At 45.5% G+C, this 24125-nt stretch overlaps 1 protein-coding gene across 2 annotated transcripts in view; it reads right to left on the bottom strand.

Annotated features, from left to right (window-relative positions):
• The window catches only part of FA2H (fatty acid 2-hydroxylase), a 121522-nt gene that overhangs the window by 24517 nt on the left and 72880 nt on the right, over positions 1 to 24125 (bottom strand). Inside the window, exons 2-3 of one of the 2 annotated variants that reach the window (XM_068103143.2) lie at positions 12860 to 12964; positions 5923 to 6065 (exon numbers count right to left, since the gene is read on the bottom strand). In XM_068103143.2, coding sequence (XP_067959244.2) covers positions 5923 to 6065; positions 12860 to 12964 — 248 coding nt within the window. The remainder of the gene's footprint in view (positions 1 to 5922; positions 6066 to 12859; positions 12965 to 24125) is intronic. The other variant, XM_068103144.2, reaches the window with a different exon arrangement.

Genomic DNA, 24125 nt, shown 5'->3' with positions numbered 1-24125 from the left:
AGATAAAGGAGGAAGTAAAAGAATTGGTCCAAAGTCTGTGTTCGGATCGTGATGATGTGCTCATTAACCGGATGAGGGATTCGCAGGTGATGGAGGAGAAGCGAAGAGGAAGAGGACCCGGTGTAAGTGGGGACCAATATGGTCGTGCGTATGATGCGCCAGGTGATTTAAGAAGCTTGGGGGTCGAGATGGACCCGGGTGTTCGTGAGAGGCCGCTGGTGAAGTGTGCGACAGGTCTGGTGTGCGAAAAAGGAGGTGTGCGAGAAAGTCCGACTCTGGGGTGTGTGAGGAAAAAGTGCGTGCCAAGGAGAGAGGGTGCTGGCGAAAGTGAGTCGGTCGTAGCGCGTGTGCGAGGGAGCACATGGAAGCGCGGTGTGGTAAGTGTTACAGAGGGTGTGACGGGAGAGTGTGCGCAAGAGTGTGCGCGAGAAAGGTGTGTAACGGACAGGTGCCTGAGGAAAGAGTGCGCCGTCAAGAGTAAGGGTGAGTGCGCTGTCAAGAATGGTGGTGAGAGTAGTACGAGTGACAAGGAGAGTGAGTTGGTTGTGACAGGTGAGTGAGGATGTACACCTGGGATGGAAGGATGCACACCTGGAATGGTAGAGCGTGAGTGGGAATGCACGCTGGAATTGGGAGTGAGGCACATGGTTGGGTGTGCGAATGAGGGCACACCTGTGATTGTCACAGAGGAGGTGACCGAGGAGGGGGCGCGAAGAGGTGTGTTGGTGAGGTGTGCGAGCGGAGAATGTGTGCCAAGATGCTCGGTGGTCAGGTGTGTGACCAAGGCTGTGAGTGGAATGAGTGTACCGAGGTGTGTAAGGAAAGGTACGAGGAGCATGGAGACGGCTGGATGTGTGAGCAAGGAACGGGCTGCGGGGTGTAAGAATCCAGGTGAAGCATCGACAGTAACCAGGTTAGAGGTTAGGTCGACTTTTAGCCGAAGCGGGCCCTCGGTGCGTGCTGGGCCTCGCTTTGAACGGCCGCGTCCGTGCTCCACTAGGCGGAGCGGGCAGCCCGATAGAAAGAGTCGTCATGGCGACCACTTTTTGTTGAGGCAGTCCGGCAGGTCGAGATCGGGACATTGGATGGCTCCGCGCCGAGATGGTGCGTGGGATCTCGGCCCGGGTAAGCCCCCGTCCCTGCCCCGAATGCCGGACGCATCCAGCCGCCGGCACAAAACAACCCGCATTCATGGCTTGGCTTTACGAAGCCGGGCTTTGGACAGGAATTGGCGCACCGAGAGGCATTCGTGAGTAGACTGGGTGATGAGGTTAGTGTTTTGGACTCAAAATTAGAGAAAAACAAAATTTGATGATTGGCAAAGGATTGGCAGTAGTGATTGGCAGATGATGGGGAGTGATTGGCAAATTTTTAATTTGTTGAAATTTGATGTGCAAAATTGGTAGTGAGCGATGGGCCCGGTGGGTAAGGGGGGGCATCCCTGCCACCCTTCCCAGAGGGGGCAAAGGAGCAATAGATTATGGGGTGTATGGCAGTGAAAACTAGCCCGGGTGGGTTAGGTTATATTGTAGGGATCTAGCGGAGATGACATTAGGTGACGTTAAGGTTAGTTAGTGACTGATACCTGTAGTGGGGACACAGGTAGATTAGTGTGGATGATAATGACGTGGGAGCGCAATAGTTTAAAGGGACGACTGGGAAGCGCAAGTTTCAGAAGGGAGTAGTTAGCTGAGATGATGCCGTGTGTGTGAGAATTGAACAGGTGTGATTGCACAGGTGTGCAACTGGACAGGTGTGTGGAGCAGTGTATGAGTAGTGAGTGTTGTGGATCAGCGCGAATGCGCTTGGGGAGAGAAGGGTGCAGGTGGCACCAGGTGTGAGAGCACAGGTGTGCAAGTACAGGTGTGTGGAGAGAGTGGAGTAAGTGGTACGGAGTGGTGTGCATGGTGCGAAGGTGTGAATGGGGGAAGAGTGGACCCCCATCACGGATACCCGGGGCGGGTAGTGTAAGTGTTAGGTAGAGGGTACAGGTAAATTGTGGTTTGATATTGGCATCTGTGGTGCGGTTGCAGAATGGTGTTGTGAATGGGTGCATTAGTGTTGTGGAAATGGCTGGGCGTGTAGCCTGTTAGTGTGTGTAGTTGGTTGGGCACTCCACCACTGTGAGGATGTCGGCCAGGTGAGGCCGCAGGTGGGCTCTGGGAGCCGGTAGAGTTGTGGATGGGGCCCGAGGATCCGGAGGACGGACCCGGGTAGCCCAGTGCCAGAGAGGGCACCGAGTGGGGAGAGCGCCAGAGGGCCTTCCCCAGGTAGTTAGGTTAGGGTAAGGAGCAGGTAAGCTCGGAGGCAACTGCAGTGGTGGAGGTGTGCAGGTGGGTAGGCCCACTGGGAGAGGTACACGCCACAGCCCAGAAATTGTGCGAGGGCACCGGGAGATGAATCGGGGGAGTGAGACCCCAAATTGAAAAGCACCACAGTCTGGCCAATGGGAATTGGTTTTTAGAACCCATAGTGTAAGAGGGCCAATGGTTTGGCCGGAGAAAGACCCCGGGTAGTGTAAAGTTGTTAAAGTCATTTAGGAAATAGTTAGGATTGATGAACCTGTCGCACCATACGCAGCCACTTACCTGTGGTGATGATGATGACTCCACACCTGTGTTTTCTTTGTTCTGTGTGCAGGAAATGAGAATTGCTGTGAGGATTTGTGAGACGCATCACGACGTGGATGAGACATTGGGGTGATTCCATCTCTCCCTCCCTAGGAGGGACTGATGATGAATTGGTAATGGCAAATTTTGATGTTCAGTTGGAGATGGCAAATTTGATTGGTTAGGAGGGAGAGAAGACGAATTTGGTTTATGGGAGGAACGGGGAAGACAGTAGGGATGTTTGTTGATTTGTAAAGTAGATGTTTATGGGTAGTGTTGTGTTTTGTGGATACAGTAAGGGGTAAGGGAGGGGCCATGTAGGTTACCTGGTGGGGGGGGGGGGGGGCGTACGGTAGGAACGTACCTGTCTCACCTGGTTCCCATGTGCCCCCAGTGTGCATCATCTTATATTGCGTGCACTTTTGCGCCCTTACCACCTTACTCACTTGTCTTTTCTTTTGTCTCCCACCTCTGAGGATCTGGCTTTGGGGTAGAGAGAGAGGAGAGAGAGGTGCTGGCTTCGCAGTTGTGGGCCTGCACTTTCGCTGTTTGCTGCCTGGATCGATACACCATATGGACCGCAATGTTTGTGGCCACCCACCATGGACCGCAGCTCTTTTGCGGCCAAGCACCACCCGTGGATGGACCTATGGGTCAACGTGGCACCTATGCCATGCAGGTGAACCACTTTTAGTTGACACCACTGAAGGCCACAATATAGAAATGGACGCGGTTGGCGCCTTTCTTTATTTTTTGAAAGAGGCAAGAAGGCCAAGTGCACCACACGAAGGCAAGACCAGCGGCAGAACATCGGCCGGCTGCGACACCACACAATGATTCATAAACACTTTATTGGTGCACCGGATGGTGCTCACTGTGTGATGGGGTGGTGCTTGATGCTTGGAAGGGGTGCTCTGCACATTATTAAAGGCCGTAGGCCACAGAGCACTCGTGGGTTGGTGTATCGATGCTGGCATGCGTGCTCTCTCTATGCATAACATCTGCATGTGTTCCTCCAAAAACAGGTCCTGGATCGTAGTGTAAATATCAGCGTAGTCTTGTGTAAATAATGCTCCCTACCGGCTGTATGTTTAGTTTGAGGATTCTTTCCGGATTCGGTTATCCTGTGGGTGTGTTTCTGTGAGGAGAAGGGTGCAACGTCGCAGGGGGACATATTTACTCATTTGTGAATATCTGTAAAACTGTCACACTCAGGGTAGAGTTAATAGTAGAGGGAACTACATTGCGTGCCACACTAAAGTAGGTAAAAATTTATCGGGTCGGGACGCCCCGAGGGTAGAGAAGGGTGCAATGTTGCGAATATGGAATTTGGCCTCCATATCCGCTTGTAAATATTCCCCTATTTCCCCAATACTCCCCAACTATCCCCAATCCCCCATTCCCTAGTCCCATTGTCTGTAAACAACACTCTGTAGAACCGACCTTCCCCTTTTTCCCCCATTAAATGTCGTGCCCAGGTCCACCGCATCTCACGTAGACAACTTTCGGACATCTTGCTAGTTATTCTTAGTCTATGTCAGTTAAGGACTCCTTTCCATTAATTCTGACTCTTCGTTGCACCAGAATGTGATTATATGGCACCAGTAGTGAGTTTAGGACCTTCCCATACCTCCTTCCATCTTCTTCCCCAAACAACAACAACAACTACAGCTACAACAACAACTACAACCACGGCGCGCGGGGGGAGTGTGCGTCCTCCCACCAGCTCGGTTAGCCGCCATGACCATGCGCTCCACGGGGTTACCACGAAGGGGCTCCCTGTCAGCCCCTCGTCAAGGGCGGAGCCGGTAACCCCCCCGCATGCACCCAATGAGAAGCAACGAGCCGATTCCATCTGGGGCGGAGCTAACGAGCCGAGGGCGTGTCACTCCCCGCCGGAGATACGCAGCGACGTACCGGACGTGACGAGAGATGCGCCCCGAGCTTGAGAAGACAAGAGAGCCACCTCCGAGCGCTGAGAGACCTCCTGCATCTTTTGGACCGCGCTATCCTGTCCCTGAGCACAAGGTGCACCTTGTGCTGGCCATCGAATACCCGCTTTCCTTGCCATCAATCCCCGTGTGAGTCAGTTTTTGTCCTGTTTCTCTGTGGTCTGTCGGGAATAATATAAGATTGTGTCTAAGTGCCTATCTTCCTTTGCTGTCCCTCTTGTAGTTGTAATCTAACCTTCCGAACGAATATAACCTCCTCCGGAGGTCTTGAGAACCGTATCCCTGGTGTCGTGTCATTTTAATCCCAGCCGTGTGTCTTTTCCTTCATTGACCTAGCGTAGCGCGATTAGTCAACGTTCGGGTATAATCGGGTAACTTGTGCAGACGTGGTCATACCAAACCGCTCGGTAAATAACATCCACCACCACGTCTGTAACAATATTTATATTTTGTACATATTCATTACGGGCACGTCACGGGTACGGGTACGGTACGGGTACGGTACCGGGTACGGTACGGTTACGGGTACGCCACGTACGGGCACGTCCTAGTCTATCTATAATTCCAGTAATCTCTGTGTGTGTGTGTGTCTGTGTGTCTGTGTGTTTGTTTGTCTGTGACCGCTGTTTCTCGACAACCACGGGTCCGATATACTTGAAACTTGCCAGGTATATTGCTGGGGACCTGAGGATGTGCCTTTTCAAGGTTTCATATTAATCGGAGAAGTAGTTACCGAGCTATGGCGATTTATTTACCAAACTCCGCAAGCCGTTCGCTTTGGCTTTGCGAATGGACCAAACCATTTCATGTAAATAGAGGGGGGGGGGTTCTGTGGCCGTTCGCTTTGGCTTTGCGAATGGACCAAACCATTTCATGTAAATAGAGGGGGGGGATTGTCACCGTACTCGCAAGCCGTTCGCTTTGGCTTTGCGAATGGACCAAACCATTTCATGTAAATAGAGGGGGGGGATATAATTTTAGATATATATATAGTACGGGCACGCCCTAGTATCCTAAATAGTAGCAGCAACCTATCTGTGACATTACCTATGTAGTGTGACATGTAACAGCAATCTGTAGTGAAATATCTGTGACATTACAAATGAGTCGTTTAATGTTGGAGGCCATACTGTTTCGGAAAGGGGAGAAATGGGAGCAGAGGGAACAGAACAGGAGACCAGGGTAACGAGTGGAAAAAGATACCACCTTATAAAACAAAAACTACAGGAACAAAGTTACCATGACGTGATGAATGAAATAAATTGAGGATGAATTGGATAAAAGATAGAGAATTTAAAAAAAAAATTCTTAGAAGCGGCAAAATATGTTTTCCAAAACTTGCACTTTCCCCATTAACTTACCATGACGTCTTTGTCCAAGATTCAAAAAGGTCCGAGTGAAAAAGACGAATGTCACGGTCCACAGGCTGGTGAACCCACTCATTGTACTTGCCTCCAAGATGGCCGACCTGCCAGAGCAGTGGTCTTGTCCAGTCCACCAAATCCTGTGAACAACATGGAGACTTTTTGGGCCTGGCTTACTCAAATACCAGTCAGATATAGCTTTGCATGTACAAAACATTTTTAGACTTGCATCAAATGAGTGAAGGATATGGACATCATGTGAAGATCAGAGGTGGCAGGATGGTCCAGGATGGAAGTTGTGTACATTGAAAAATATAAGAAGTGAACTTGAAGAATCAAAGCCATTTTACCAATGATGTCACTTTAAGAAAAAGTCAGAAATCAAAGCCAAATGTTGCAGCAATATGAGTAAACCGACTACAGTGTGTTATGTTCATGGGGTTTATTGCGTGAAGGTACATGCATGGGACTGGTTGCTTGGTAACGAGGGCTGGCTGTGGTCATTGGGGTGTATTGCAAGTGGTCTGCCAGGTTGGTTGTGGGACCAGAACAGCTCCATTTTCTTTTCTTAGTTTTATTTTCATTCTTCTGTTAAAAGACCTTCCTTATCTACCTTCATTCCTCCCTTCGAGGCCTCTACATAAATTCATGCGGCAGAACTGTGCATTGCTCGAGAAGGAAATAGTAAGGTGAGTCAGGAAGAAGTGGGGTGAACTTGTGGTGTGTCGTGTGTGCAAGGAGACGGATGACCGGCGTGCAAAGAGGCACAGCTGGCGAGTGTCGGGAATGAGGCCGGTGAGGGCCTGTGGAGAAGTTCCGCGATTTCTCCCGAGGGGTGCCCGTTTGGGGCACTGTCTACGTGGGAAGAACGGGTGTAGGCCTATCGGGGCAAGATCAGAACAAAGCTGGTAACTCACTACAAGGACACCGGCCTAACCGCAGTGAACAAACTAGAACGGCACTCAGTGGAGAGCATACCTCCGCCAGGCTGAACAGTTACGCTTTGTATCCCACTGATAGGCCGGATCTGGATTCAGACCTGGACCAAAATCGAATCGGTTTGTTCTTGTTGCATAACCAACTCATCCACAGATCTCACAAGTCGACCACAACTTTTTGAAACCTAATACTACACATAGCTTTTGGCCCTATCATTCAATGGTGCAGAATCGGTTAAAAATTCTCACATCCGGATTCGAATCTTCATCAAAATCTAAGCGATTTGTCCTCGTCAAACAGCCAACCTGTCCACAAAGTTTCGTCGAAATCCGTCTAACTTTGAGATATCGTGCTATATAATCGGTTTTAGCTCCCATCACTCAGTGGTGAAGAATCACTTTAAAAAATTCTTGGATCCACATATCGATCCGGATCTTCAACAAAATCTAATCATTTCGTCCTTGTCCCACACCCAATTTTGTAGAATCTGTTCCAACACTTCACAACCAGCTACGCACAGCTATCTGGACTGCCTCATCGTTTTTGACAAGTTTATTTCCCCCCCCCCCCCCCCCCATCGGCCGCTTTTCCCGAAATGCACATTTCAGTTTCTTGAGCGTCTAAACTTGGAGAGCAGAGTTGATCGTTTCCCCTTTGGGCAGGAAATCAACTGGTATGCATCGCTCGGCATTCCAGAACTTTGCCGGCGGATGGTACTCTTTTGGCCTTCTTTTTTTGGAGATGCGAAGTGATGCAATTTGATGTTTTTCTGCTAGTTTCTGGGTTTAAATGGTAGAATAAGCTTTCATCAGAAGTCACGATATGGAACAGGAGTCATCAGCCTCGGCAGCATGTCATTGGAGCAACTGTGATGACACGTCCATGCGTGTATTTTTGTGTTCATCCACAAGCAAATGTGGATCCCAACATCAATTAATTTTCCAATATCTCAAGGTCACCATCATCTTATGTACGGCATGGTATCCTATGCCAAGCTGTGCTATGATCTCCCGAACCATCACCTGTCTCCCTGTCACCTGTCTCCCAAACTGTCACCGTCACGATCTCCCGAACTCCAACCGAACTGTCACCGAACTGTCACGAACGGTCCTCACTGAAGAGTGAATCAACTTTCTGCTCATTGTGTTCAGTTGTGGCCCGGCTCCGTCAACCACAGCGGGCAAATCGGCGATATCCGTGTTTCCGTATGTGAAGCGCTTCACTGACCTGTCGCTGCGAGCACACATGCAGGCATCTCCGTGCACCTGACTCAATCGGCTGCATACATCTTCAGCTGAGTTGTTTTCCATCATGAGAAATTCAATCACTCCAAGTTGGCGAAATGATATGTCATTACTTGTTGACAGTCATTTTGTCACAATGGATTGTGGGATCACCAGTGGTGTGCATGTGCTGAGCGTGTGTTTATATTGGAGTCAATAGATGGATAGATGTCACTATTGACTCCTGTTCTACTATATTCGGCACAAACATATGGAATCTACTGATGCTCATGACTTTTGGTACGGCCCTCGTATACCAAGAACAGGATTGGTGTCAGAATGCTGTACTTTGACGGAATTATACAGGTAACCTGATACCTAATCCAGGAAGAGACACTGGAAACCATTAGCTGACATTTTTTTTTAGAGCAAGGCAGGGTGGACACAATCAATTGCACCGATATCCACCGAGATGACCCTGACCTCTTGTTTGAGATTAACGGTATCTGTCCATTATGAACACTGAATCAGCAGTATGTCCAGGGTGGAATGCAAGTGCATCAGCTTCAGCATCAGCAAATCAAACGGATGATTAGATAGATGTCAGAGAATGAGAGAAAAGATGAGTTTTGGGGTCTGCGGCAATGCTCAATATATATATATTTTCACATGATAGGAGGAGGCCGACTGCTATATTGTTCACCTTTGTCAGATTTGGTACCATTTTTATAAATTGAGGTAACATTGGCGTCTTTCTACAATGCAAACTGATGGCAGTCCGAGAATGATATAGAAAAGAAAAAGGCACAGGCTCAGCATAAACAATGTCTATCATGCCTCCATCCTGCAAGAGAAAGACCATATGGGGAGCACCTTCCAGAGACAGACGGGGAGCATCTGACCACGTTCCACCAAGGTTTTGTGGATTATAAGACATCAGAGTCGGATGTCAGATGGGCCTTTTTGCTATCCGGCCCTGGCAGAGTCATACCAAAGCCTTTAATAATGATATGTGCTCCTTATTTGCTTGATGCTCAGCATTTAAAGGGCAAAGCATGGAAAAGCTCCATCGGAATTGACATCCACAAGGAGGAGGAAACTCCTCTTGAATTGTTCCACTTAGTGCAAAGCCAAAAACGATGGCATCGCCAGTACCCAGAGTGCCCCAGGAAATTGCACCACTTCCCCTAAGCTGAGCAATTGTTCATCTTGTCAAGTATTTGTGCTGCTGTCTCGTGTCTGTATATGAAATATGATTTGTGTTCCAGCTCTTCCATGAGTCTTGGGATCCTTAAAATTTTTTACGGCGTAGCCCATCGGGCAAAGCCGTCTAGAACAGCGTTTGTCTGTCCGTATGTATGTCCCCTCAAACATATACCAATCAGAGCTGAGGATATGGTCACATGACAGGGTGATGTGATTACGTCTGATGTCATTACGGCGTAAGCAGCTGACTCTCCACTCTCCGCCATTTTGATTTATATGCCGTTCATGCCGAACATATCGTCGAACCTGTCATATATCAAAATCGCCATGCTCTACCTTTACGTTTTTCATTCATTGTGAAACACAAACAAACCGATTGTTAAAATGACCATGAAATATCGAAAGCACCAGCGTGATGGCTCTTCCAACAATACGGCACGCATAGGCCTTATGCGTTATGCCTCACCTTCGGACAAATTAAGCCCAGGTTTCTTAATACAGTAGTGTATCGTTTCAGTAGTATTGTTTTCGTAATAATAATAATAATAATAATATAGTAACTATAACCATAATACTTTAATCCCAATGTCATGAATGGAAGGTTAATGGATTGAAGCGGTGTATAGTTCATGATCAATGATTATTATAAGCGGTGTTCGGTACTAATATTAATAACCGAGGAGGTAAGGAATTATATAATTTTCCAAATAATGATAACGTAACGTTAATTAATATTATAATAAATCTAATCATAACACAAATCCCTTCGTAGTGACTGCAAATGTACTGGAAGTTAAAATATATCATCTTCTACATATTAAAGTAGCGGCAGTTTTGTGTCCGTTACGTCATTACATGGACCATGTCATTACGACGGCTGACTCCAACGACTGACATTTTAATTTACAAGTACACCCGCTCACTACGGGAGTTGCAGAAAGGGTCATTCCTTTTTGGGGTATGTAGATTACAGTCGATATATGGTCGGGTCTCAAGAACATTGGGCGTGTGTTCATTTACCAAGTTTCTTGTGAGGAGATCGCCAAGTGGTTTAAGCATTTGAGCAAGCACTCCATTCAAAACTGTTAAGGAACGGCTGGCTTGGCAAGTGCTAGCTAGCTGCTTGGTAAATGAGCACACCTCCAACCCCTGTGGGGTATATAGATTACAGTCTCTATGATCGGGTCTCAAGAACATTGGGTGTGTGTTCATTTACCAAGTTTCTTGTGAGGAGATCGCCAAGTGGTTTAAGCATTTGAGCAAGCACTCCATTCAAAACTGTTAAGGAACGGCTGGCTTGGCAAGTGCTAGCTAGCTGCTTGGTAAATGAGCACACCTCCAACCCCTGTGGGGTATATAGATTACAGTCTCTATGATTGGGTCTCAAGAACATTGGGTGTGTGTTCATTTACCAAGTTTCTTGTGAGGAGATCGCCAAGTGGTTTAAGCATTCGATCAAGCACTCCATTCAAAACTGTTAAGGAACGGCTGGCTTGGCAAGTGCTAGCTAGCTGCTTGGTAAATGAGCACACCTCCAACCCCTGTGGGGTATATAGATTACAGTCTCTATGATCGGGTCTCAAGAACATTGGGTGTGTGTTCATTTACCAAGGTTCTTGTGGAGAGATCGCCAAGTGGTTTAAGCATTTGAGCAAGCACTCCATTCAAAACTGTTAAGGAACGGCTGGCTTGGCAAGTGCTAGCTAGCTGCTTGGTAAATGAGCACACCTCCAACCCCTGTGGGGTATATAGATTACAGTCTCTATGATCGGGTCTCAAGAACATTGGGTGTGTGTTCATTTGCCAAGTTTCTTGTGAGGAGATCGCCAAGTGGTTTAAGCATTTGAGCAAGCACTCCATTCAAAACTGTTAAGGAACGGCTGGCTTGGCAAGTGCTAGCTAGCTGCTTGGTAAATGAGCACACCTCCAACCCCTGTGGGGTATATAGATTACAGTAGATCTTGCCTCAGTTCTGTAAGTAAAACCTACATCATGGATGGTCGGAATTCCTCCAAATTTCTTTGTTTAATGTTATAAGCAGCATTAGCGACTGTTTGAAAAGCTAATCATGTGTGTTTGTGGTTTTAAATATTTTACAAGCCCGGCTACACCGCTATTAGACTTTTGGTCTTGTTTTCTAAAGCATTCGATATCATAAATTTAAATCAATGAACACCTTTAGTGACCAGTCGCAGTTTGACAAAATGCCTCAGTACGTCAAAGTGCAAGAAACCTTTAGACCAATCCAAGAACCAAGACTTCATCCCATCAAGCCACCGCAGTGTAATTCTAAAAACTCGACACAATCATAGCAGTGCAAAAACAGAGAATGTTCCGTGTCATCGGGTACCATGGGGACATCGCTCCATGCCCCTACAGTGCACTCAAGGCACACCTGTATAATTTTGGAATGTTGAAGGATTCTCCTTCATTCCTAAATGCACACGCACAATGTTTCACCACGAGCAAGCTGCTCGGTCTGAATTAATTTTTATACCACTAGTTCAAACTTTATAGTCAAAACGAATCTACATGTTGATAAATGAAGATTTAGACACAATTTAGGAGGGTCAAGGTGGCTCTTCTTTCAGCGAAGCATGATGCGTTGGGACAGTCAACTTACGGTCCCTTAAAGATTTCTTCCCCAGCCTTTTAATAGACTCCTTGTTTACCACCCACTGGCTATTCGCTAATTACGTGGAAATACATTGGGAATACTTTTCACTCTATTCCTCTCTCTGTGGATTTTCTCCTGCCGTGACTCGGTGTTTGACATTTGTACAGCCTATTTTACTGCGGGGTATTCACTCTTGCACTCTGTGTTAGCCCAAGGCATTCATTTGTTTCCCCATCGAGACTTAATATTTAGCGGCGTCTTCTTGCGGAGGCCTTCGGAATACATCCGCGATTATCGCGACTTGTTTATTTCCGTATTGCGGTTTCATGGAGTTGATTTTGAACTTGCTACTTACCTTCGCTGCTTCGCATGTTGTGTTTTGTACACAAGGAAGTTTAAATTTTGTTTCCATTTGGAAAATAGTCGTTAAGGAACTTGTGACTTTCACACGACTTCTCCAAACGTGTACCAACAATGTTAATGAGAGGTGAGTTTAGCTCGCCTATCACCCAGCCAGCTAGGGCCAGTTGTCCCGTTTGATTGCTTCAGTCATCACCCACAGATCATCAGGTAGGAATTCAGTAGTCCCTCAAATATACTGCAGTTTAAAGCGCAATACCTTTTTCCCTCGACTGGTTGTTTGCACTATTGATCTACGAAGGAATAAATGCTCTTTGCTGAAAGAATGCGGAACGTACAATGACTCGGTCAAGATTAGGAAAGCAAACTAAACTGCTAACACCCCACCAAAAAAAGGACAGAGTGCGGTCATTCACCCAGGGACATCATGTTTTCAAGTTCTTCCATAAATATTACAACTACAACCGTCTCGTATGTAGATTTTACGCACTATAAGAGACTTACGCAGGTCGATACCTTCGTATGTGTCAATTACAAGACTGACCACACAAGGTTTTTCACATGTCGACTAAACTTTGGTGCCACTTACGTTTTTGGTCGATACGGTTTTGTATGTGAGCTCGGCATCACCCGACGAGATATTCTTCGGCTCTGGTTGAGACGGTCTGTCTTGTTTATGCGCGTCATTTTCCTTCTGGGGAGAAAGAGGACGGTAAAAGCAAAATGCAATCTGATGAAGTTCATCACCACATACATGACGCATGCAAGTACACCTACTAATAAACTGTTGTTATACATTTTGTATGGGAAGATTCTGCTTGTTGCGCAAAATCAATTGCAGATGTCCACTGGGATATGATACATGACATGTCTCAAATATTTTAGTGAATAGTCGCACAGTATGAATTAAGCCTCTTGTGTTCTACTATATTCGTTTTTATGACATGGAAAAGTTTTTGTTTTGTCTCCACTGTAAAGGCTGAAGATTCATGGTAACATACATTGATGGTGTACTCAGGTATTATGGTAACGTGGTGCACCATGTTGAAAATACATTCCCCACAGGTCGATGTATAAAGCATGATTGAGACCTTGTCCTTGTAGATGGTTTCTAGTTTCTACTATGTCCTTTTTGTTTTTTTACTCAGAAGGAAAAAGAGAATGAATGGAGTTGTAGGATGTGAGTGTTAGTCAAAGGCGAGAAAAATAAACATTCTTTTTCCATTGCACTTCAAAGCACACACTTGTACTGCAAATAAAACGAGAACGACACTCAGTGGATGGCATACCTCCTCCAGGCTGAATAGTTTATGTTTTGTATCCCACTCATAGGCCGGATCTGGATTCAGACCTGAACCAAAATCGAATCAGTTTGTTGTTGTCACCAGGCCAACTCGTCCACCTCGTTTTGTCATAATCTGTCCACAACCTTTTGAGATATCGTGCAATATATTGTTTTTGGCCCCATCCCTCAATGGTGAAGAATCACAAATTCTAGCACCTGGATCTGGATCTTCACCAACATATAATTATTTCATCCTTGGCACATATCCAACCTTTCCACAAAATTTCACCCTAATTCATCCACAACCTTTTGAGATATCTTGTTCACAAACAGACATGGGTGAAAACACAACCTCCATCCAGCTTCGGTGGCAGAGGTAATAACTACATTCTGTTCAACACAATTGTGTTTGTTCTTGCAACAAACCTTTGTACCATGTGAAGTTACCCACTCTCAATGGTCCCAGGTGACCAGTTACCCTCCCCTCTAAATCCTCAGGAGAAAAAAAAGGAATAAAAGAGTTGGTGTGCATTCAGCCTGAATTTTGAAAACATAAGGGCATACCCCTGGCACTCACCTGGTAGAATAGACAACATACTGCACTGACTAAAGGTATTTTAAACCAATTTCAGTGGTTGTTAGAAGACAGAGCAGCATGTAGAATCATACTAACATAATCATAAGACTTGAAACAAACAAACAAAAAAATACCTATTTTGTGGGGCAACCCCCCAACCCCATGTACCCCCTCAGACCACAATTTCTCCAATGCCTTGAACAAACATTGGTACACCACAGATGATGAAGGTTGTGGTGAAGTTTCATCGAAATTGTGTGTGTAGGCTCTGAGAAAAAAAATCAAATACCTATGTTGGGAGGCAAGCCCTCCCCCCCCCCCCCCCCCCATAGACCACCTTCGGCCCCGATTTTTTTAAATGCCAGGAACAAACTTTGGTACATCACAGATGAAGGTTGTGGTCAAGTTTCATCGGAATTGTGTGTGTAGTTTCTGAGAAGAGAGCAAATCCCTATTTTGGGGGGCAACCCTCCCCACCCCCCCCCCCAATAGACTCCAAATGGGGCAGATTTTTAAAAATGCCGTGAACAAACTTTGGTACAGCACGGGTGATGAAGGTTGTGATGAAGTTTGATCAGAATTGCATGTGTAGTTTCTGAGAAGAAAGCAAATACCTATTTTGGGGAGCAACCCCCACCCCCCCCCCCGTAGGCCCCCAGAGGGGCAGATTTTTTTTTTTAATGCCGTGAACAAACTTTGGTACAGCACGGGTGATGAAGGTTGTGGTGAAGTTTCATCGAAATTGTGTGGTTTCAAAGGAAAAAAAGAAAAGAAATTCCTATTTGGGGGGGAGGGGGGAGAGAGTGTCAAACCTGAACCCATTTTAACCCCTGGAAAACCCCCTTAGACCCCGATGTTTTAAATGTCGTAAACAAACTTTATATTAGTCACAACATAACAAATATAATTTGTGCCAAATTTGGTCGCAATCCCATCAGCGGTTTAGGAGAAGATGTTTCAAGTGTACGGATGGACGGACGGACAGACGACGCGCCATCGCAGAAGCTCCCCTGAACTTTTTTTCCAAGCGAGCTAAAAACAAGCAGAAGGGTTACTGTAAGAACACACATGCTGGGGTTTCTTGGGAAGTTTGTAGGGCTGAGAAAGAGTAAGACCAGAGGAGAGATGTTAAAAAACAACGTTATAAAACTGTACATCAACACACCACACTCAAACATGCCCAGACCAAAAAAAACAAGGAGCTGATACTTTCGGTCCTCCACCTGTCGGGTAGTATGCATAGTAGATGTGTAATATTAAAACTAAATCTTGAAGAATTAACACAAGTGTCATGGATTCCACCACAAACAGTAGCTGCTTGTAAGTTGTATTTCAACCTGTCAATACCTAAAGGGACCAACATTTTTGGTGATGACGTGACAAGTGATCAAATTTACATCAATCAATATTGAATCACTCGTATTGTACTGTTTATAAAAACTGTACTTTAGGATACGAATCACTTCCATCCCAGTTTTTTAACATGTCGTGGTAACGTGGTAATATTGTCAACCTCCTTTTACTTTAAGATTGTATAATAATATTTTAAATAAATTGGCAACTTCCCTTTGGTTTAAGATTGTAATAAAGTTTGAGAATGATTGTCGAAGAGGTGAAAAATAACGTTACCGAGTTTAAGATTGCAATAAACCATTTTATAATTCGGATAAATCGAAATTTGCCTATTCTTTGCGGACACCTCATTACCTGCTTATCAAAACTTATTTTGTCTACATTTTAATATCTATTCTTACCTCAATCTCAATTGTAATCCAGCTCACCATTTCTAAAGCATAAAAAATTATTAACCTATTTGCAACTTTGATAAGCTAAATTTAAATCAGAGATATTCATTACTTGGTTTAACTTTTAACAAAACTATTGTTACGTTTGTGGGGGTAGGTAATGAAATAGCTTAGTCCAGGTAGGATTTAGGGTAGTGTGCTCTGAATGTCACAAAGAGAAACCCTCATGTAATTAAGTCAGAACCGGATGTCCGTGTAAACGTTATGCATCTCCATGGTGAGGGGTGGAGCTATGCTAATTAGTGATGGTATAAGTGTATATTTCCATGTGTAGTCGCCTCTGTAGTTTTCCCTTTGGTCTTATGACACTGACACCACCAGACATGCCATCAGCGCCTAAATTAAATAATGCGATCACCGCCCTGATCCTGACACTACTACTGACACTACCCAGCTCAAATCTTCCCGATGGGTGTGATGAGTGGCCTGAGGCCACGCCCTGAAGGATGATTGGTTGGGGTGAGCGGGTGGCGCTCGGTGATTGGAGCGAGTGTGACGTCGGAAAGAACGTTCGAGCCTGAGTAAAAAACACACGTCCCGCCATTTTCTCTCTCCCGCCATCCGCCATCGCCATCTCGTCCCGCCATAGCTTCACGTCCGCGGCTGGAGTGAACGTGACCGCGCCAACGCGTGTTTTCCCATGCATGGATGCGAGACCTGTGATGGCCCCGGATGGTCAAGGACGCCAGGTGGTGTATCAGCCAACGCACCACACGACACTACATTTTACTTTCGTTTATTTTATCATCCCCCTGTGTTGTATACGAGTGCGTTTGGAGAGTCCCTCAATATAGGAAATAAGATTTTACCGTACATTCATTTCTTTGTTATCCTGGCATTTATTTTTACTAGGGCATGCCCGTACTATATATATATCTAAAATTATATCCCCCCCCTCTATTTACATGAAATGGTTTGGTCCAAAGCGAACGGCTTGCGAGTACGGTGACAATCCCCCCCCCCTCTATTTACATGAAATGGTTTGGTCCAAAGCGAACGGCTTGCGGAGTTTGGTAAAGAAATCGCCATAGCGTGCACAAACGCGCAGGAAAGCGAAAGAATCGCAAATTAGTTTTAATTAGTTTTAAAACATAGTTTAACGCCAACATAGTTTGCCAACGTGAAATAAATGAATACGCTCTCAAATGTGCCGTCCGAGGCAGAGTCTGTTCGGCACGTTCGGCACACGTGATAGCTCGCTGCTCTCTGATTGGTTGAATCGTTTTTTGGACATAGCTCGGTAACTACTTGTCCGATTAATATGAAACCTTGAAAAGGCACATCCTCGGGTCCCCAGCAATATACCTGGCAAGTTTAAAGTATATCGGACCCGTGGTTGTCGAGAAACAGCGGTCACAGACATACAAACATACAAACATACACACAGAGATTACTGGAATTATAGATAGACTAGGACGTGCCCGTACGTGGCGTACCCGTAACCGTACCCGGAACCGTACCCGTACCCGTGACGTGCCCGTAATGAATATGTACAAAATATAAATATGTATGTACTACAATCGATCGTACCTTACAACAATCAACACAGATTGCAACGTCAAATAAATGAATACGCTCTCAAATGTGCCGTCCGAGGCAGCGTCTGCTCGCCACGTTCAGCGTCACTATGACTATCCGTAAGTCCGGAAGTGACGTCCTCATTTGACTGTCCGGAAGGTCGCATATCGCAGTTACGATGAATCGCAAATTAGTTTTAATTAGTTTTAAAACATAGTTTAACGCCAACATAGTTTGCCAACGTGAAATAAATGAATACGCTCTCAAATGTGCCGTCCGAGGCAGAGTCTGTTCGCCACGTTCGGCACACGTGATAGCTCGCTGCTCTCTGATTGGCTGAATCGTTTTTTGGACATAGCTCGGTAACTACTTCTCCGATTAATATGAAACCTTGAAAAGGCACATCCTCGGGTCCCCGGCAATATACCTGGCAAGTTTCAAGTATATCGGACCCGTGGTTGTCGAGAAACAGCGGTCACAGACAAACAGACATACACACAAACACACACACACACACACACACACACACACACACACACACACACACACACACACACACACACACACACACACACACACACACACACACACACACACACACACACACACACACACACACACACACACACACACACACACACAGAGATTACTGGAATTATAGATAGATTAAACCATTATTTGTTGCATTTTAATTGTTGTATTGTTGCTTTGCCAGTTTTGTGCGTTTATTTGTTGTGGGGATCGGATAACTCCCGTGTTGCATCCATCCGTGCAGGTAAGCCCTCGCTGCCCTCCACGACCCACGACCGACTACCCCCCTCCCCCCCACGTACGTGTGTGTGTGTGTGTGTGTGTGTGTGTGTGTGTGTGTGTGTGTGTGTGTGTGTGTGTGTGCAAAAGGTACCGCCATAGTTGGGTATATGCCTCGGAGTTAAAGCTCGGTCGGCCATCTGTCACCCTGAGGTCTTCACTACAGGGTAGACATACGACAATATAGTTAGGTCCAAAACTTCAATTCCGTGACCATTTTCTGGCTAGTAAGGTTTGACGATTGATTTGACTTCTATTGACATTTTATAACAAAAATAGCCTCTATGTCCCTCCCAAAAATCCCGGCGTTTTTCGCCAGAGGCCCGAATCCAAGATGACCGCCGGCACTATCTTGAAAAATTAAGTTTTGAACCAGAACACCTAGAATCACGTACAAAGACACTTTTTTTGGTACTTTGACCACGAGGATTCCGAATCTGACATTAGTTTGACGTTATGAGATTATTTTGACCCAGAAATCCAAGATGGCCACCATCCAGTAGAGCGAAAATGCAACTTTTAAATGGGAGAACATATGATCATGAATTAACACATTATTTTGGCTAAATCTATACTGGCCACGGAATTGAGGTCCTGATTAGTGAATTGCTATTTTCTTGTTTTTTATTTGTCTGTGTGTGTAATGTCATATACTTATTTGTCTTTCCAGGGAGTATACGAGCGAATGAGACGGCACTGAGAAGCGCAGTATTCAGAAGATAGCTGTCAAGAGAATGTCCACCGTTCCGTGTGTCCTCCAGTGTGGCGGGCTTTGCAATGAAGCCACTGATGTCGTTACCTCCGTTGAGAGTTGGGAAAATCTCAAGAAAAAAGCCCTGTTATGGAGCGGTCTTGACAAGTTCGGAGACGTTTATGCAACAGTCAATTGGGATAATGGTCCCGGCAAACAATGTGTCCATAAATCATGTAGGCTGACCTTATGGAATGCTAATAAACTGGAGCAGGCCAAGACAAGACAGAAAAAACGAGAAGTCAAGGAATGCCAATCTCAGTCTTCGTCCATGTCTGAGGCTTTCCCCCCGGCTGCTTCTCCACCTGCCAAGCGGCTGCAATCAAGTGTAGAAGGGCTGATACATGAAAAAACAAAATGTGTCTGGTGCTGTAAACCGGAGTCGGCAAAGCACCCAGAATCAAAGCTGTCCCTGATTTCGTATGATAATGCATGGGCAACGTTCAAGAGTCACACGGTGGTCCTCGAAGATCAGAGCATGCGAGACAGAATCAACTGTGTGATCGATTATGCAGCTGATGACCCATATGCGATTGAGATCAGATATCACAACAAATGCTGGTTGAAATATGTGCGTAGTTACCAGAAAATGAGTGAAGATGACAAACTCCCACGCATGCACAATGTCAATCTCCGTGAGGCTCAGACTATCTTCTTTGACCACATCAGAACAGTTATCTTTGAGGAACGTGAGCTAAGGTCACTACAGAGCCTCCTCAAAGACTACAGCTCTATCATATCTCGGTATGGCTTCTCAACATCCAGCATCAAGTCATCCTTTATCAAAGATATCCTGACCCGGGAGTTTGAGGGCAAGATCGGCTTCCACTCCCGCCCTCAGAGAAACCAGAGCGACCTAGTCTATGACACGTCTGGGGGTGGTTCATATGTTGAAGCAGCACTCTCCGCCATCGGTGTTGGCAGTGAACAACTGGTGCACAATGTGGCTAAGCGGCTCAAGGATGATGTCAAGACAATCAAACCCATCCCATGGCCGCCAAGAGTCGAGGAGCTAGAAGAGGAGGAAGAGCTCTCGCCTCTCATGGTGCAGCTGCTATCTGCTTTGCAGGGGAAGAAGGAGGTAGATCTGTCTCCCAGCACACTCTCTCTCACCTCTCTCATCATGCAGTACATTACATCTGTCCTGATGAGATCGCTGAGGGAGAACCAAGCATTAGTATCATTGACAATGATGACTTTACCAACGACACGTTGACAGGAGAGGGTACTGCACGCCGCTGTAACGATGTTTCTGCAGCGTCTAGAACGTCTTGTACCGGATTATGAGGCTAACATCCAGGATGAGCAAACACGTATCACAGACGCAAAGACTGTCACAGGCACTAACTGAGAAGGCATCTGAGATGCAGGTAGTTAAGCCATATAGGACAATAAAACGTGGGGAGCCTCCCATCCGGCCAAAGCCCACTATGTTCTCATCAAGTACAAAGCATCAGTGCAAGCGGAGCATTTTTCATGCCCTTGCTCGTGTGGACGTGGATGGTGACCGCCCTGATGCAGCTGAGCAGGCTATCCCTTCATACAATGGGTTTTATGCTGGTTTAAATGCAGAGCAAGGGAAGAGCAAGGCTTATTTTCATATGTCCTACAATCAACCGCCCAACAAGTCAGTTGTGAATGACATCATGGACAAGCTTTCTATCATCATTGCCACCAAGCACATGCCTTTCGCCTTCTTAGTGGGAGATCATCCCGTGTACGTACGTCCTCATTACCCTGCTCAAGGCCGAGAACCTAAAGAAATACCATGACATTGTGCCCTTTCTAGGTCCCTTCCATACACAGTGTGTGATGAGTGCTATATACAAGCGCTACAACGGGAGTGAGTTAGGAGATGTACTCGTGGCAGCAGGAGTTATTGCCGAGGGCTCCGTTGATCGTGCGCTGAAAGGCAAGCATTACAAAAGGGGGCTGCGTTGCTTGAGGCTTATGTATGAGGCGCTCATGAGTCAGCTAGTGCAGGAGAGGCTCGAGGTAGTTTCTTTAACATGTTTAAGTACAAAAGTTGCATTTTCGCTCTACTGGATGGTGGCCATCTTGGATTTCTGGGTCAAAATAATGTCATAACGGAACTTCCGTTGAACTTGGGGCCGACTCAGAAGACCTTTGTTGGTCGAAAGCTTGTCGACAATTAAAGATCGACGTCCTGAAGCTACGTCCGCGTCTTATTTAATCTAACGATTATTTATTCAATGCAAATGAGACGCCCTGCTCGTACTGTGGAGTTTCTACTATTTCTTACAGTTATATATATATATATATATATATATATATACATACATATATATATCTATATATATATATATATATATATATATATATATATATATATATATATATATACACTTCACTCAATTGAAGTGAACCATAATTAAACACTAGAGAGTTCATAGAACACCTTACCCTGCACACCCTTGAGAAAAAAAAGGACACGTGCAGGGTCTGCGAGCAGCAAGTACATAATTCAATTGAAATAAAATAAAGATTTTAAAGACTGCAGAATTTTAAAATAAGTTTACCACCACTGACGCAGCATCTTTTATGCCACTATTTAACACACTAGGGCATGCCCGTACTATATCTATATCTAAAATTATATCCCCCCCCCTCTATTTACATGAAATGGTTTGGTCCAAAGCGAACGGCTTGCGAGTGGTGACAATCCCCCCCCTCTATTTACATGCAATGGTTTGGTCCAAAGCGAACGGCTTCCGGAGTTTGGTAAAGAAATCGCCATCGCGTGCACAAACGCGCAGGAAAGCGAATGAATCGCAAATTCGTTTTTATTAGTTGTAAAACATAGTTTAACGCCAACATAGTTTGCAAACGTGAAATAAATGAATACGCTCTCAAATGTGCCATCCGAGGCAGAGTGTGCCCGCCACGTTCGGCACACGCGATCGTTCGCTGCTCTCTGATTGGTTGAATCGTTTTTTGGACATAGCTCGGTAAGTAATTGTCCGATTAATATGAAACCTTGAAAAGGCACATCCTCGGGTCCCCAGCAATATACCTGGCAAGTTAAAAGTATATCGGACCCGTGGTTGTCGAGAAACAGCGGTCACAGACAGACAAACGTACAAACGTACAAACGTACAGACAGAGATTACTGGAATTATAGATAGATTACACTTGTTATTCGTGGCCATTTGTGATCTTTATGACTTCCTTAAAAACTAAGTTTCCTGTTTGGAATTATTCCCCATTTTGTTTCACTGCCAGACAGAAAAAACAAATGATCTCACTCTTCTCTGCACATGTACTATCAGGACGAATTCAAAGACAAATTACAGCTAAGCTACAGGTTTTTTTTTTTCTGATTCATGTTCCGATTCATGTTCCAATTCATGTTAAAAATATAACATTCAATTGAAATAAAGTTGTTCCTCGATCATAAACTGATGTTTGAAGACAAACAGATGGAAAAGCGAATCAATTGCTTAATCCAACACTACTTTTCACTTTGTGCATGTGGGGTAATGAACTCAAAAGGCAAATGCCATAGATAAAAATCTTGACAATTAACACATGCAAACAAGCAAATAACATTATATGAAGCTTTAACTATGACAATTTCCTAACAATTTGTATTCTAAGGTTATATGGCATTTCTTTTTTATATCATGACATGTTCTGCGGCTTTTGTAAAAGTGAGAACAAGACAAATTTTTATAATTAAATAACAAACAAATACTTTGCTCACAATATTGATCTCCAATATAGTACTTCAACTAATCATACCAGGAACTTCAATCCAATCAGGCCCATCAAATGATCTTAGTACTCCCTCATTTCCACCGATTCCAAATACCGATCCAACTCTATGTAAAACCAATTCATTGACGACTGCCACTGCTCTTGGAAAAAGACAACTCCATTCATTCACTACTCTAAATGAAAAGAACTCCTGCCATAGTAACATCCTAACGCTCGTCTTTTTTAAAACTCTTGAACTGTGTCCCCTTGTCCTATCAGTGTCCTATCTGCTGAAAAACGAATCTCCGCTAATTTTGTTTATACCTGCATTATATTGTCGTGTCTCCAGGGTTAAGACCCCAAGAGAACGAATGACCGAGGCGTACTCCAAACCTTGGCGGGATCGTCTTTGGCGCGTGCGGGAAGGCCCACGTCTTATCGAGTCAGGAACACACGCAGGGGATATCCAAACCCACAAACAAAGATGGTACAGCAAAATCCACAATACAAGAAAAGTAAGATTCGACAAATAATTATTTAATGAAAATAAATGCAAACAACAATGAAAGGGGAGGTAAACAAAAAATCCCAATTGAGACGTCTCCCTCAGACTCCTATACAAACAAGGGGAAAACGAAAGTAAAAATAAATGATATTTCGTTTATTGCCAGCCGGCACTCAGCTTTGCATCCCCAAATGGCTGGTAGGATTTGCTAGTCGTCGAACCAGAGTCACCACGCAGGAAGCGCACAAGATGGCATGGACCCGTGCCCGTAGCCAGCGTGAGGCAAGCAGACAGGACCCCTCTTTGCTTCGCTCACGACCCCCTCCTCCTCCGCAGAGCACCACGGTCAACCAACACCTCCTCCTTACACATTGCAAAAGTCCCAAAGCCCCGACAGGTTTCCTCACCAGTGCACCCAAACCCACAACGTCCACTTGAGGCGAGAGCCAGAACGAGAGAGAGACCAAGATGGTGAGACAGCTTTTCTCTTTCCTTCCAGCTCTCAAATGTTCCACGCTGACGTCACATCTGTCCAATCACCAAGCTCTACTCGATCACGATGGCCGGGGTATGGCCTCCCCATTACGAGTCGGGGGGGGGGGGGGGGGAGGGGAGGGGAGGGGTGCAGAGTCCAATCTCTGTTCGGGAATGCTCGGATGATGTTGAAGGCCGTGAGACGGGGCTTGACTGGCACGATCAACAAATGTGCTGGGTGTTGGTTAGCCCTGACTGCGTTGTGAGCGAATGAGTCCATTTCTAACAATTGTTGTTTGGCGGGCATTTTAATTGTAATGAAAACGGACGGAGGGAAGATCACAGGAGGCAAATCCGTACAGAGGAATTTAACCTTAAAGACCCTACCGAGATAGCACAACTCCACTCCCCCT

This window comes from Myxine glutinosa, chromosome 9, assembly GCF_964187855.1.
Source record: "Myxine glutinosa chromosome 9, kmMyxGlut1.1, whole genome shotgun sequence".
NCBI lineage: Eukaryota > Metazoa > Chordata > Myxini > Myxiniformes > Myxinidae > Myxine > Myxine glutinosa.
The sequence above is the reverse complement of the archived record's forward strand: the minus strand, read 5'-3'. Positions and strand labels throughout refer to the sequence as shown.